Source organism: Ailuropoda melanoleuca, chromosome 9, assembly GCF_002007445.2.
Source record: "Ailuropoda melanoleuca isolate Jingjing chromosome 9, ASM200744v2, whole genome shotgun sequence".
NCBI lineage: Eukaryota > Metazoa > Chordata > Mammalia > Carnivora > Ursidae > Ailuropoda > Ailuropoda melanoleuca.
Genome location: NC_048226.1, coordinates 36908777 through 36925066, shown reverse-complemented (window position 1 = coordinate 36925066; position 16290 = coordinate 36908777). Strand labels below are relative to the sequence as shown.

The 16290-nt window shown below is 41.4% G+C and overlaps 1 protein-coding gene across 3 annotated transcripts in view; it reads right to left on the bottom strand.

The window, feature by feature from the left end:
- Positions 1 to 483: 483 nt before the first annotated feature.
- NKAIN3 (sodium/potassium transporting ATPase interacting 3) overlaps positions 484 to 16290 on the bottom strand; it is a 379291-nt gene continuing 363484 nt past the window's right edge. For all 3 annotated transcript variants that reach the window (XM_034668114.1, XM_034668115.1, XM_034668116.1), the window contains one exon: positions 484 to 12542. In XM_034668114.1, the coding sequence (XP_034524005.1) occupies positions 12533 to 12542 (10 nt within the window). In that variant the 3' untranslated portion in view covers positions 484 to 12532. The remainder of the gene's footprint in view (positions 12543 to 16290) is intronic.

The window sequence follows — 16290 nt, the reverse complement described above, 5'->3', positions numbered from 1 at the left end:
AATCTGAGATGCACTTTTTGGCTTTTCCTTTTCTGGGATGTAACCCTTTTATTGATCATCAAACCTTAATCAAATATATTCGGTTTAATGAAAAGTAAAGGTTTGTTTTAGCTTTCCTTGGGAAATAGAAAGAAAGCCCACATTCTCGTCTGGGAAGAGGTTTGCCAGGAGTACGCTGCAGGACAAGGGGCAGTTAGGAGAAAGTTCCAGTCATCGGCAGAGTGGCCGGGAGCAGTTGTCTGCGGTGAGCCTACACCTTGGTGGCTTTGGAGACCATCTGAACCCTCACAGGATGCTTGGAAATTCCTGGGGAGAAGACTGGGTTTCCTAGAGTCACATGGCCTGCGACAGCTTTCCTTGAAACCAGAACGAAGAGACATTCAGGATGCATTCCTTTCCCAATTTTACTACAATAAATACACACTGTAACAGGGAAAAAGTTATTAAAAACAGTAGTCATCTTTTACTTCAATGTACATTTTTATTCATACTTGAAAAGAATAGTCTATTTTACTGCTAACTTATTGTAAATGTACCCAGAATCAAAGGGTCCATAGAGACATAAAAAAATGTGTGTAGTTTCTATTAAATAACACTTTCTGGTCACCTTAGAATATGACTATAATATACACACATTATATGCACAAAAATGTAAAAAGGAATTGTGAAAACAAGTCTTGTTACCAGTTTATATAAGAAAAATGACATTCATTTTACACAGGCTACCGACATCATCTACGATGGTTCCTAACAGGATTCGACTTGTTCAATTAATTCACCTGGTAGCTCAAAAATCCGTAGAAAAGAAGTTAATTTACAGTGAAGTCACTACACAGTGTTGGGGGCAGTAGAAATTCATACTGGTACAAAATATTCAAGATTTTTACATTAAGTTGCAGTGTCAAGATTGTGACACATCTAGGTTGGCAAGTGATCTAAGAATTGTTCGAGACTGAAACTTTTTTTTTTTCAAATGACTTCTGCTGGTAAAAATGTTAAAGGTTAAAAATATGTAGAAATAGACAGGAGGTGCAATGTCCTTGTCTTCCTGTTTCCTTAACCAGCAGATCCTTGCCTTTGAAATATAAGGAAATGCTTTAGGTACTTCCAATATTTTCCACGAGATGGCGGAGTTGGTATTACAGATGTGAGAGCTAACTTTCTTACCATTGGTCACAGCAACCAAGACTTAAAGTCATTCTCACCGGTTAAAGACTGCTATCGTGCTTTCAATAATGGTAGTAGTGTAGTATCAGTTGTTGTAGTAAAATAATAATAACATCCAGTTTGTTAGAAACAGGATTAAAGAAACGATCGTGTGGTGCATAATCTCTGTAATTATGCCATAGTTGCATGGGGACTGCCTTTAGCTTTGCTTTTGCTCCTTTAGGGAGTTCCCTTACCTGTCTGCTCTGATTTTTATTTAAAACACTGACGCGTCGAACAAGGCCCCAGGGCACCACTCTCGATCACTCAGGAGGGAACAAGAAAATGTCTGTTGATATCACTCAAGCAAGTAGTGGCCATGATTGCTTTTGATTGCTGGGAGCTGTGGACTTGCTACCTTTCATACAAATTCAGAGGTCCCTCAGACTTGCTTTGGTTTGCCTGAAATGAGTGACCGCAGTTCTGGAATTTGCTGTTCAGGTCCTGAGCAATCAGGGGCTCATTTTGTCAATGTGCACTTTCATAAAATTGCAACAACAACAACAACAACAACAAAATGTGGCGTGTGCCTGCCCCAGTGAATGGGGCCGTCTGTGGCCTCATGAGATCTCAAGATCATGGAGCAAACAGGTGTCTTTTCTGGAAACTGAACCCAAGGAAGCCCACTTCCTGACCACCTGAAAGCGATTGGGATTTCTTTTTTAAACTTTTCAAGGCGAAGTTGTGTATTTGATTTGTTTTGCTTACTCCTGGAGGCTTTTTGCGCAAAGTAGATGTTAGCTAAGCGGTTGTGGAAAGACTGGGAGAGAGGAAGGTTGCAAATGGCTCTTTCCCCCTGAATCCTGGGGACTCTGGATTCAGAGGAAAGAAAGCCCCAGCACCTCCCATGGGGGCCTGGCTGTGCAGCGCTAGCAGGCGTTGCTTTAGGAGTGTGAGGTTAGGGCGCCTGGGGGGCTCAGTCGGTTAAGTGTCTGCCTTCAGCTCAGGTCATGATCCCGGGGTCCTGGGGTCGAGCCCTGCCTGGGGCTCCCAGCTCAGCGGGGAGCCTGTGTCTCCCTCTGCCCCTCCCCCTGTCGTGTGCTCTCTCTTTCTCTCTTTCTCACAAAAATAAATAAATAAATAAATCTAAAGAGGAGTGTGAAGTTAACACTCCTCTTGACAACTGGATTGTAAGCTTCTTGCCAGAAAACTCTCTGTTCTGATTTTGCTAGGGCCCGCACACCTCACCCCTCGAAGGTGTTCAGCAGGAGTGATTTGAAAGAAAGAACCAGCAGCCTCCGGTTGCCGTCAGTGGGTAGTGGCCCATGATGTGGCCCGAAGGGGGTCATCTGACGCTGTCTCACCCGTGGGGCTGTTGGACCAAATGCTAGTACGGCAACTACCTGCAGAGACACTTCAAGACCAAGAGTGTCCTCTGAGTGCAGTCAGTCGTACACACCGAGGAGCAAACTGGAATTGTCCACGAGTGAAGAAACTACACACCCCAGTGTGATATACACGGCCACTATCAAGAGAGAGAGTTGCTGTTCTGGAACGCGGGCAGGCCAAGAATGCTGCAGGACGCACGTTTGTTTTGGTGAACATGGGCAGGAGAAAGGAAAAAGCGCTCCACATTTGTGCTCTCTTCAAAGGCTTCCTTTTTCTGTGAAACACCCCAGGACTTTGATATCCTTGCCACTGACAAAAAGCAAGGCACTCTACCGGAAGAGACAATTTGGCAACGGTGAGATGGAGGAAAATTTATCAAAGGGGAGAATTCCAGAGAACTAATACCAACGCCCACAGTGTTGAAAATCTATTCGCTTGTTTCCAGAGATGTCTTCTCACTAGCACCTGGCTCCTTCCGTAGGACATTCAGGGAATGTCTTTGTTATTACAGACACTTTAGCCTTTTAAATACCCCGCAGTCCTCATTTCAGCGGTTCAAACTGTGAGTTTTCCAGAGTGAAATTTACATACCTAATTTTTAGAAAAAACCGTTGTGACCCCAAGGCCAACACACAATGTGAGGTTAGGCAGGGCACAGCAGCGCCCCATTTAAAGGGCTCCCACTCAAACCATAGACACTGAGATCCATACGATGTTCTGAAAATTTTTTCAGGTGATGGCAGTAAAATGTCATACTTACACAAAAGTGAATAATATGATTTTAGGACCAATGAAAAGAAAGTATCTTGAGTAAGGGGTTCCTGTTCTGAATTCCCAATAAATATTTTTATTGATAAAATAAAAATATCATATGGACCATCATATGATTAAAGAACAACGCAATGTTGCCCACAGACTCTGCTAAGTATATTCATTCTCACCTTAGAGGTCCCCAGACAACCGTGCTCTAGATTTTTATAGTGTTCTGTGTCTGTTCTTTCAGAGAGAGTATATTGCATGAGTATCAGTATTTTCTGCTTATTTTTTTTTAAAGATTTTATTTATTTATGTGACAGAGAGACAGCCAGTGAGAGAGGGAACACAAGCAGGGGGAGTGGGAGAGGAGGAAGCAGGCTCCCAGGGGAGGAGCCCGATGTGGGACTCGATCCCGGAACACCGGGATCACGCCCAGAGCGAAAGGCAGACGCTTAACGACTGCGCTACCCAGGTGCCCCATGCTTATTTTATACATAGCTCCCTTTTTAATTTTCGACCTATGATCGGTTATGTGATTGAAATCTAGACCATTAAGGTAATTAGAATTGTGTATAAATTAAGAGTAACTAGGAATTAAATAAAAGGTTGAAGAGCTTTTCTATGGAAAAAACACAGGAGTCTCAGAGTGTGGATTTTATAAAATTTACCGGGATAGTCAGAAAGCTTTTTCCTTTGTTTCTTGGCTCTCTGTTCTGCTGTGGGTAGATGAGGTTGCCAGGGAGCAGGGTTCTTGTCACATAAAGGGAGTCTCAGAAAAATTTGAAAGGTAAGCACAAGTGAGAAGACAGTTTTTCTCCCCCCTGTCTTTTTACCTACAATGGCAGAAATCCCTTAATGCGTTCAGATAGGAAGGTCTCAGTGGGAGTTCTCACCTATACATTTCTGCCACAGGATAAGAAATAACTCTGTTATTCTGAGGCAGGCATTTTGCTTTAGGAACTGAATTGGAAATTAATACTTTTCACTTTGGATTTTCTCCCTAAGGACTAAAAAGTATTTTGAAGTGTTAACACCCAAATTCCCTTTGAGTCAGACAGGGTGAAATTGAAATATCTATATCTTTAAAAGAAAACGTGACATAGTCTTCCTGCAGTTATCACTGGCGTTAATGATACTATGTGCTGCTAGCCTTTCTCGAACGGCATCTCAGATGTGCGGGGAAACTTTAATGAACACTCTCTATTTTTTTAAGGGTTAGTAATTATCATGCAGCCCCATATTTATCCCTATGGAAATGTGAAGCTCAGGCAGAATAAAATCAAGGAGGGTTGATGGCCATGGGCCCTGAAACAAATGAGGAAAGAATGAAATGCGATCTGGACTTGGCCTTTTCGACCCTCCCCCCCAAACTTCCTTCTTGACAAAGATTAATGGGACAGATGTGACTCAAGCTCAGAGACTTTAGAGCAAAGGCTTTGCCAGCCTAGGAGCACAAAAAAGCTTCACAAAGGGCCAAGAGATTTCGATTTCTGGGTGAACTTCAGATATTTGAGTTCTATAGTCAATGGCCTTCCTCTGTGATCTTAAAAAAATCCAAAGATCAATCAAGTGATTTTTTAAAAAATGCACTGCACTAAACAAATGGTTCAAAAATAATAAATAGAATGGAATTAACGAGCTTTGCCTGGCCTATAAAAACAAAGTAAGTATGCCGCGTGAATTGTCCCACATTTCGTTCTCTAAAGTTATTGAACTTGGTGCTCCATACATTATATTTTGCCTAAAAATGTCTTGCAGAGAAATCTCTTCTTCTTACTTGGAGTGATGGCGAAAGTGAAGAGCTATAGAAGAACTAAATAAATATTTGTAGGTTTTGGTTGAATGAATGGGTTCAATGTGACAGTTTATAATAATAAAAATGCCAGACAATGCAACGGAGAAGCCTGCACAGCACAAGGCAAGTTCTGATGAGGAAATGGGAAAGCTAATTAACAGCCACACTCACACGCTATTTGTATTATTATTGGAATGCGATGGGAATCATCAAAATGATTAGGTTGTTGATTTCATATGACATAGGTGACGCAAGTCAACTATTTTGTAAAACTGCATTCAATGACTGCTGTTTTAGGTTTGAAATAGATTTAAGAAGGCAGAAGGGGCAGAGAGCAATTCCCTTTTAAGAAAGAGGCTTAACAGAAGTGAAACTCCGCAAGCCAGTTAGAAAGCAACTTCAAGCAATGATTTGCAAAAGCACTTCCTCATGAACAAAAGTCTTTGGAAGACACTGATATCAGTAGGTTTGCTGATTGACAAAAAATCATGAGAAGGCTTGATAAGGTCAGATGGAATTATGTTTAAAGCATACGTAAAGAAAGAAGAAGGCAGGCAGGACTGAACTATTCTGTCTTTTGGGAAACAATGAGCAGGGATCTGAGGTCTGGGATTTTTTGTTTGTCCTGAGAAGCCAAAAAAGCAAGAAGAAAGTCCATCAGCAGGGGACTTTCTGATGCTCAGATCCAAGATAAGAGGGAAGGTGGCGTGGGAGGAGCCAACAGCAGGTGTCTTCGTCAGCTGTCCTGAGACTTGAAGACAAGGTGAAAAAAATCATCAGACTGCAATCAACAGCCAACACCTAGTTCATCAGGACTTGTGACAGAGGGTGGCCTCCAATGATAGAGTAAAGAAGGAAGGACTGAGACCTTGCAGAGCAGACCCCATGGGACACGGGACATGGGACAAGCCATTGCAGCTACCAGTCTCTTTTCATCTGTAACCTGAATCACTGAGGTCCTTTCTACTCTACAACTTGGTCCTGTACCAGGCATCTTGTTTCTTGCTCTAGGCATCTTATTTCTTTTAACTTTCATTCCTTAAAATAATCTTATGCAGTTCATTGTGAAGGGAATTGCGTCACATGGCACGTTTTAGCAAAGTGATTGTTTAGAAAAGGGTATACTCGAGGGTTGAAGTTTGTGGGTAGAAGCATGCGTACCACACGAGTGAGTCAGCTCATCTTCCCTCAATCGTTAGTGACGGCTGCCCAGTTTGCAGGCACTGGGTATTAGGAGACTAGAACACTTTTCCGGGACCGAAATCACTTCATAGGACATTGTTGAATAAGTAGTGTCCAGAAGATTTCTCTGACTCTGTTTTTCTCTCTGTCTTTCTCTGCCTCCAACCCCACCCCAGCTTAGGAGGGATGTATGATAAAATGTAATTACACAATTTTTAGGATTTCCCTCTATTATACTTTTTCTTAGAGAAAAACACTATCAAGTAGTTTAAAATACTCATTCCGCTCTAACCACTATGTTCTTGGAAAATAGATGAAGGGAAACACAGGTCCAACTTTTATGGAGAGAAAATAACAAAAAAGAAAAAAAGGAAGGATTATATACTTTTCACCTATATATCCTGTTCCACCTTCCTAAGCATCAATGTCCATACATAGTTGTTGAATTGAATAAAAAGAAAATAATGACACTACTAACCAATTCAGAAGAAAAGATGTTGCTAAAATAAAATAGTTGAAGAGTTATGACCATAGAAGAAAAAACTTCTTTTCACAGCACAATAGTGAGGACCAAGCAAAATAGTAGATAGGCTCTTGGATTTTAAATTTAATTTCCAGAAAAGGAAAGCTAAAATATACTCTGCAGAATTATGTAAAGTATAGAAGGATCTTGAGTCATAGATTTATTTTTTTTTCTTTCTAGGAAGAAAGGCAGAAAGATGAGGTAGAAATTTTCATTTAACAGAGTCAGTGATTACTTTCTCACAGTATTGAAGTATGTATGTAGTTTTTCAATTATGTATTATAATTAAAGTAAATGAAAACATTATTCCAAAAAATCACAAGAACTAATTTGAATTGCGTGGCAGAGACTGCTAAGCACTCTTCAATATATATTGCCCTTCTTTACTAAGAAAGAAGCCCCTAATTTTCAGGTGGGCACAAGGCTACCAAGAATAAAGACTATAATTCCTAGCTTTCCTTGCAGCTAAATTTAGGATGGACTAAGTTTTGGCTAATGGAATATAAGCAGAAGTAGATATGCAACTTCTAAGACATGCTCTTAAATGAAAGAAGCACCTTTCTCTGTCCCTTTTTCCTCCTTTTTGGCTGGAATACAAAAGCAATGGCTGGCACTTTAGCAGCCATTTTGAGTCGTGTTAGAGCTTGAGAATGACAGGACACAGAAGGAAGCAACGAGAATGAACCTGGGTCCTTGTCTCTAGGGACTCCAAGTCCAGCTCTTTGCTGACTATTTCCAGAATTTTGAAATATGAAGAGGTATAGAACTCTCTCTGGTTATCTGGTTTAAGCCTCTTTCTTTCTTTCTTTCCTTCCTTTCTTTCTCTTTCTTTCTTTCCTTCATTTCTTTCTCTTCCTTCCTTCCTTCCTTCCTTCCTTCCTTCCTTCCTTCCTTCCTTCGTCACTTGCATGTAAATATAATCCTAATTATTACAGACTGATGAGGTCATCTGCCAAAGCAAGTTCTATGAAAATAACTAGATAGATCATTGGTTTCTTCAAACTTTTTTTTTTTTTAAACCTAACTCTGGAGAGGAAAGAAAAAGCATGCCCTCAATGGAAAATAGTTCACTGTTTTTAGTCACTCAAAGAAACAAGCAGAACAGCTCTGAGTGAAAAACTGACATGTCCCAATCCAAATTAGGTAGACTTTCAATTTTGGATTCTTCCTTCTTTCCTTTCTCCCTCCCTTTCTTTCTCTTTCTTTTCCCCTTTCCTCCCGCCCTTTTCTCTTTCCTACCTCATTTTGTTTTCTTCTTTTTTCTTAATTTACCTCTCAAGTTCAAGGCAGAGCCTATTTTAGATTCTTTGAATATTTCATATTTTTGAAATGTTTAGTACTTACCATGATTCTTGCCTTTATATGATTGCAGGTCTAAGAAAGATGATTCATTTTTCATCTGACACCAAATTTTTCTGGAAATATTGATATTTAAGAAAGTTTATCCACCTTCTAGAAATGGCTTTTCTCCCCCTTAGCCCTCGATAAGGAAATTAAGCTTCTTTAGGATGAAAAGAGAGAAACTACCCACAAATTCTGAAATTTTTGAGAATTTTGTTTTTTGGAGGATTCTTTATTAATAAATACATTCTTCTAATAATTAAGATATACCTACTCCCTTTCTGAATTGCACACTATGCAATCATGTATTTCTTTTGCAATGATTTCTTTTTCAGTTCTACGTTTGGACGTAACGCCCTTCGGTTGTGGGCCTGTTTATCATGAATATTTGAACAGGGTTCACAGACGCTTTCACAAACCTATCGGGCAAAGGTTACAGATGACTCTTAAATGGGAAGGAAATAAGAAAAACAGACATTCAAGATTTCTAAGTTTAAAAAGATCAATTATTTGTATTTTTTCCTACTTAATTCAGTTATTCCCTGAAAGCAGCTACTACCTTGAGCTAAAATGTCAAGTCAGAACATTTGCATTCTAATCAACTGTGAAATTTTCCTAGTTAGGTACGCAAGTAACTCAGCAACGAAAAGCCAGAATATTCACCCATAGTGAGTCCCCATTTTGGGAGAGTATACATTTTTGAATTAGGTCTAAAAGGAAGATGTTCATTTTTGGCAAGATGCCTTCCTAATTTGCAAAGATTGAAAAGAGCAGTTTTGGTTTGTATTGGTTTCTCAAATTAGCAGTGTCAGGATGGTTTTCCTCAGCTTTGCAACACACACTTTAGCCGGTTCTAGTGAATACAAATTCCCCTCAGTCATGAGTGTCCCATTCATTAAGCGAGACAAATGGCAGCCTTGCTCTATTTTGTTCTATTCCAGCCTCTCGAACTGGCTACCTTCTTTAGTTAGGTCTATAGGAAATAGCAGGGCTTATTTTCCTGAAGGAAAAAAGAAGAAGTCAATATTTTGCTAGGGCGAGATGTCAAGTTTTCTTCAAAACAAGTAAGTCAAAAGCCTCTCAGTTTTTGAGTGGTATGAACATGTTTTTGCTTCAGGAACACATACCCTCCTGTTATATGGCAGGTGAAAGTCTTAGGATACTTGGGAGTGTATTAGCTTAGATCTTTTCCTCAGAGATGTTTGAGATTTCTCTGACGTAGACTCGTCCATAACCGAAGATGTTTTCTGTCTCCTGGGGATTCAGAAACAGCCTCCCACGCCCTGTAACTCCCCTGCTCAACTTTTGCTTCCAGTCTTCATGACTTTTGCAGTCATGAAATATGCCTGGAAGCTGAAAGAAATAGAAGGTAGACTGGAAAGCAGCCCAGCTGCCTGTGGCTCCACACAATGTCAACAGAAGACACTTAAGAAAGGCTAAGTCGTTGTCGACACAAGACAGAAGATGGGGCAGGGCTCACCAAGGTTTCATAAGACACAATGCCAAAGTGGTTCAAAGAGGGAAAAAAACATTGGTTTTCACTTTCCCAGGATCACTTCTGAGGAGGATTCTTGAACTTGGGGCTGCACCATCTCTCAGGATGCCGAGATTCTGGCAAATGAGTGCAGGCTCAGAAGCGCATTCATTTTCCCTTACTCCGCTCAGACACACATTGCACATGGAGAAGCCAAGATTTGGCACGAATGGAGACATAGTGAACATGTCTGTTGAAAGCCCCACTGCATAACGTGCAGTGCTGGACAGATTCCCTAAAACAGGAGGCAAGAATTGCAAGAACTGAAGGCACTCACTCCCAAGGAACAGCGACCGTGACAGTCCCGCGTGGAAAGACCCAGATCAAGGATGACTGCTGAGCGTTACTGCAAAGCTCAGCACTTCTTTTCATCCCTTTGTTGTAGGGAAGCAGGACCTCTAAGGAGCAGGCAGCAGAGGAGAGGTAGGGAGAAGAAAAGTGGGGGGGAGAGGAGATCGATCTAACTTGTCTCTGATGAGAGGTAATTCTCTGGAACTTAGAATTGTCATTACGGATGGCTGGGATACCATATTAAGTAGTTACCTATATTGAAAATCCATAGAAAAATCACTAGTATAAGGATTTCCTCCTCAAATCTGTCACCTGCTGTGACACAAGGTGTAGGACTATCCAGGGCATTTTACCAGTATGTTCACCCTTACACAAAGCTAGCACAGCAACAAAAGCTAGTATGCTGCTGGTTTGTGAAAGTTAACTGGGTTTTGTTTGTGCATGTGGTGGGGGGGCAGTAAAATGACGGTTTAAAATGCTCATGTATTAATCTTATTCTCCTGCCTTTCTGACTTTCTCTGTTTTTGACATTCTATTAGCTTTATCCATAATAATCATATGTATTAGTCTTGAAATATAAAAGTAATTTTTTAATTAGGAAATGCAGTTTTCAGTCTTCAGTATTTCCAATGGTTCAAATATAGCACTATTTCCAAGCTACTTTTTAGGAAACTTAGAAGATTTTGGTGTTTTCATGGGTTTTTCGTAGCACGTGGTGGTACAGCAAGAGCTCCAGACAGGGTCCAACTTGTTCTGGTATTACATTAGAAAGTGGCTCTTTCAATGCTGGGGTGCTTCACAGTTTACAGGATCTGGTTCTCGCCTCACCCTTGGGAGGCTGGGATGATAGTTCTACCTTACAGATGAGGACAACTCCAAGGCCAAGATGCTCAGTACTGTCCAAGGCCACAGTGGTGGGCCTGGGACCCAAACCCTACCATCTGTCCTCCAGTCCTCTTCTTTGGCCATAGCTCTTGCTTCTCTGTATATACACAGGACTCTGGACAAGGCCACCAAATCCCCTAGGCTACAGATCCCTCAGCTGTGCAATGGTGGCTTGGATTTGATCATCTCCGAGCTCCCTGTGAGCTCCTCTACATTTTGAATTTGAGTTTATTCAGTAGAATGAAAAATGATGGGATTCAGTGTGCCTCGCCTGACTAACGGGGCACAATCCAAAGGCTAGTGACTACGATACGCTTCTAGAATGTCACAGTGGTTGTCCTGAACTGGGAGGAGCCAGAGTAGACTTTGTCGTATTAGTTCTGATTCTTAACAGAGTCTTATAAAATATAAGGACTCCAAAAAGACAGGAAAAAAAGAACCTCTATACACATACAAATATTTGCATGTGATTTTAGATGGCTTATAGACTGACTTCTTAGAGATGTGTGGGCTAAGTTAACAACTTTTGGATTGAATAGTGCACATGTGCACAATTCTGTGGCCCATGGGTGGCCTCACGTTTGTTGCTATACAAAGTGAGCAAAACTTATTTGGATATGGGAGATAGAAATTGAAAGATACAAGAGGAAAAACAGTGATGGGCTTTCAAAACAGTCTTTTTTTCTATGGAAAATTATGTTTCCCACATGACTTTCTTGGCTATTGGCATGGGGCAGGAGAAAGAAAAATTGATGTAGAAAAAATGTAAATATCTTTTTAAGAAGCATTTATAGAGAGTTCCACACAATTTTAAGGCTCCTTTTGGATATCTTAAGAGCAACATTCCTGATTGCAGATTTATGGATGTGATTTCTGTCTTCCAAGCCCATAAGCTGTATGCTTCAGTGTGACACCAGTGTCAGAACAGGGATAAAGAATAGAAAATATGAACATCAGAGATACCCATATACCCTCCCAAAGAGGAAAGGTGTTCTACTAATCACGTAACCCTTCCATACCCGCATGATATGTAATTTCCAGAACACAGGAAGAACAAGATAACATGCATGAGTCTGAAAATTTAGACTGACATATGGTATTCTGCATTTAGGAAAGTTGAGAACAAAGGAGGACTACATGTTTTGTCTTGTGGGGTTGAAAAAATGACCCATGGTCAGTCTGAAAGCCAGATCCACCGTTCATACCCATTTATCAGCTGTCACAGCGTCTAACTTCACGTTAGCCCCCCATAATGTCTGTTAATGCAAACCCCATCAGGCACAGGATAACTGCAGTCATCAGCAACATTGACTGAACACCTCAATACAAAAACCAGGATTTCTTTTAGAATAGACTGTAGAAGGTTTTCATGAAATTTTTTCATTTTGCATGCCTTACATTAAATATCGTTAAAAAAATGAAAAACCAATTTTTTAAATAATTTACAAGTATTCATATAAGAAGAAAATGACTTAAAAAATACCCACCCGATCACCTACAACTCATCTAACTCACAATGCTAATAATACATAGGCTGTGACCAAAGAACTCGGTGATCCGTGGGCAAGTAGGGAGGCGCAGTCCGTCCTCTGGGAGGAAGTGAGACGTGTCAATGCAGAGAGGTGCTCTCAGTGGTGCTTGGCTTCCTAAGTCAAGTTCAGCAGCCGTGTTTCAGAGTCAGTGTCATTACTTATTTCGACCTAAAACAGAAAACATGAATTGCTTTAAAGAACTTCAAAATGGAAAACTGAATTTCCTTTCTATTCGTCCAGGCTTTTCAAAATGCAAAATAGTGGCTGGGTGTTCCTCATGCGGTCTGTGTATATGACGGTAGCAATAAGAAAGCCCAAAAAACCCCACTCTTCAGATTAGGGTATGCAATCAGGTATAAAAATTGTAATAAAGGGTTGTCTTCCAGGAAGACAGTGCCAACCCCAGAGCAATGGGGGACTGGTTGTCTCGGGTTGAAGATGACATGGTAGTTGTACGTCTCCAGACTGCTAGGAACATCCCCAGCCTAATCTTCCCACAGCATCCTATTGGTTGACAGCACAAGAATCATCCTCGTCTGGCTTTCATACTGCTGATCTATGTCCCTACATACATCCCATGCTGTGATGGTTAATTTTGTGTGTCACCTTGGGTAGGCTATGGTACCTAGATATTTGGTCAAACACCAACCTAAGTGTGGCTGTGAAGGTATTTTTTTAAGATGAGAATCACATTGAAATCAGTAGACACTAAGTAAAGCACATAATCCTCCCTACTGTGGGTGGGTCTTATTCAGTCCCGTAAAAGGCCTTAAGAACAAAGACTGAGGTGACCTCAGGAAGAAGGAATTCTGCCTCTGGACCACCTTTGGATTTGAGACTGTAACATCCACTGTTCCCTGGGTCTCTGGTCTGCAAACTTGCCCTGCACTTGTTGGATTCGCCTGCCCCATTATCCTGTGAGCCAATTTCTTAAAATTTCCCTCCCTGCACACACGCACGCACGCACCCATGCATGCACGTGCACACAAGCACCCTATTGGCTCTGTTTCTCTGGAATACGCACTCCCATCTCTAGTTACTCTTGTCTACTGATTCTGAGTCTATACTAGGGAGTAAGCCTTTGGAAGGTGGAGGTTCGGGCTTATGCATCTTCCCACAGTATCAACCCCAACACACTGTGTGCCACGTAGTCGGCACTTAATAAAGATTAGTTGAATACTTTTGCTCTCTGAAAAAAGTCTTAGCTGATCCAAATCCTATTCATCCTCAGGGTTCGGGTGACGTTTCTTCTCCCCTGCAAAGTCTTGTACTTTCACATCAGCTAGACCGCTTTCTCACCCCACTGATAACAACTCTTCCGCTGTCCGCTCTACCCCCTGCGGACCTAATGGCATTCAACTTCACAATTAATTTGGCTCTGATTGTTTCACTCAGGTGCGTAAGTTTCCTCCCTCCGACGAAGTGATAAGCATCCTGCCAGTAGAGGCTGTGTTTTGCGTTTACTTTATAGCCCCATCTAGCAATTCTCTTCCATTAACTCAGTTCAATGACTCTTTCCATGGCCCAGAATAGACTTTTTGGGTCATCACTTGAAATAGCTGAAAAAAACTTCCCACTTTCCAGTTTTACTTTTTGGTAGCCACTCTCCTCCGTGTAACTTCTCTTTCCTCTTGCACACCTCAAGAGTTGGAGTCCTTTTAGTTCTCTCCCCATCTTCCTATCACATTTTCTCTGCCCTACATTCTGGAAGACTTAGAGCCCACATGTCTTCCCCTTTCATCCCATTGTAATTTTTTTTTTTTTTTTAGATTTTATTACTTATTTGACAGAGAGAGAGAGCCGGAGAGCACAAGGAGGGGAATGGCAGAGGGAGAGGGAGAAACAGACATCCCACTGAGCAAGGAGCCCAATTCGGGGCTCGATCCCAGGACCCTGAGATCATGACCTGAGCCAAAGGCAGACGCTTAACCTATGAGCCACCCAGGTGCCCCTACCTCATTGCAATTTAACAGGGATTGAAACTGAAAGATAAAGAAATGAGATTATAATGGTGGAATTTTTATAGTTTTATACAGTGTCTTAGTTAGGAGGGAGAGTCAAAGTCCTAAAGTTTATTCATCCATCCAACAGGTGAATCTCTTCTAGAATGAGAATAAGGCAGTCGGGGAAGGTACTTTTGTTTGTTAGTGGTAGTACTGATGAGAGTTTGGGGGAACTTCTAGGTGTACCCACCACCTTTATCTTATGGGGTAAGATTGAACTAATTCTATTATTCTTGTATTTTCTACACTTTCAGTCCAAGATCAAGCTTGACCTTGTGCCAAGACACTTCATATGTGGTGTTGGGTCTTCTCATTGTGTCACATCTGGAGACACATAATGTCTAGTTGTCACTCTTTTAATGGTGCTATGATTGATCAGTGAGTCTGGGTAGAACAGTGTGAGTTTGGGGAACTTTAAGATCATATCTTTATTTTTTTCTCCAGATGTTCATAGGTATGTTAGTAGTTACCTGAGTGTGCCTACCCTTAAGGCAGAATAAAATCAAGTAATAACATAGTGATGTTATTTCAAAGTGTGTCTTCTGAGAGGCCTGTCATTGTATCTTTTTCTATTGCTTTTCTAAGTCTCTCTGTATTACTTCTGGGGTGTGTGTGTGTGTGTGTGTGTGTAAGATATCTGTATATTCTGTCTTCTTTCCTATGTCTTGTTCCTTCCCAGAACCTGTCATAATGTGGGATTATAAGTATTTCTTGATGCAAATATAAAATAAAACAAAATATGTTTTTAACACAAAATTTGGTTTGTGTTCATTGCATTTAATTTTAACGTCAGGATATATTCTTTTGGAAACAGTCAAAATGAAGTTATTTTTCTCATGTTGATTAATTTGGGGAAGAGAGTTCTCCATGTCTCCATATCACTGGGTAAATCTATTTTCTTGCTGTTAACATCTATGACAAGTACTGAGAAGATTCCTGAGCGTTCTCGGAAAGACAGGAATTGACTGTTTCCCTGGAGGGCACCGATCAGATATGAGTTTTCTCATTTTGGAAAAGGCTTCACGTGGTTCACAAGGCAATGTGAGAACCAGGTTCCACAAGGTTCTGGGGGCAGTGAGTGAGGTCACATGTCAAACGAAAAGGTCTCATTGATCCTGGTGAGGCACAGGGCAGATGACTGACCATGGGTCAAGGTCATGGCAGACCCTCTTTGCGTGTTCTGGTTGCACTGTTGGTGGCATCATTCCTTTCCAGCAAGAACAGTGATGCATGAACTCACTAGCCTAGTGACAGGTCTGAACCATATAAACACAGCCATTTCACTGCCACATGGTCAGATGGCCACACATTAGCGTATGTTCTTCCATAGTTCCTAAAATGAATTAGTCATTTCCCGTGGTGGAAGTTATTAATACCAAGGACAGAGGAAAAGTGCTCAGAAGAGAGGAAGAGCACGAAGCCCAAAGCACTGCTCCTTTGTGCTAAGTAAGGCAGGCACGCAGGGAAGCCCGGCTCTCCTCTGGGACAACGAAGAAGGGACTGAGTGCAATACAAGTCGTTGCGCTCTGCATTCCTGAGACTGCCGGGAAAGTGGATGCCTGCGTGAGTGCTCACCATTTCCAGGGACTGATGGAAGCCCTTAAGCAACAGAACTCTACACTCAGTAGTGGGAAGGGGTGAGCAGCCCTCAGTTTGAGCAGATTATAGACACCTTGCGCTACATGCCACAGGGGACAGACAGCATAGATAGAGAAATATGGAGGTGTGAAAGACAATCAAGGACAAATGAAGAGACTTGTCATTTTATTAGACTTTAGGTGCTTGGTCGAGAAAGAGAGGAGTAATGGAGTAGGTGCAGGTTGTAGACTCCAGGTTCCTCCAGCTGGAGGTAACTGCTGGTAACTGGCTTGTTTGTTTGTTTTTGAGAGTGAGAGCTTGCTCACGGCGGGGGG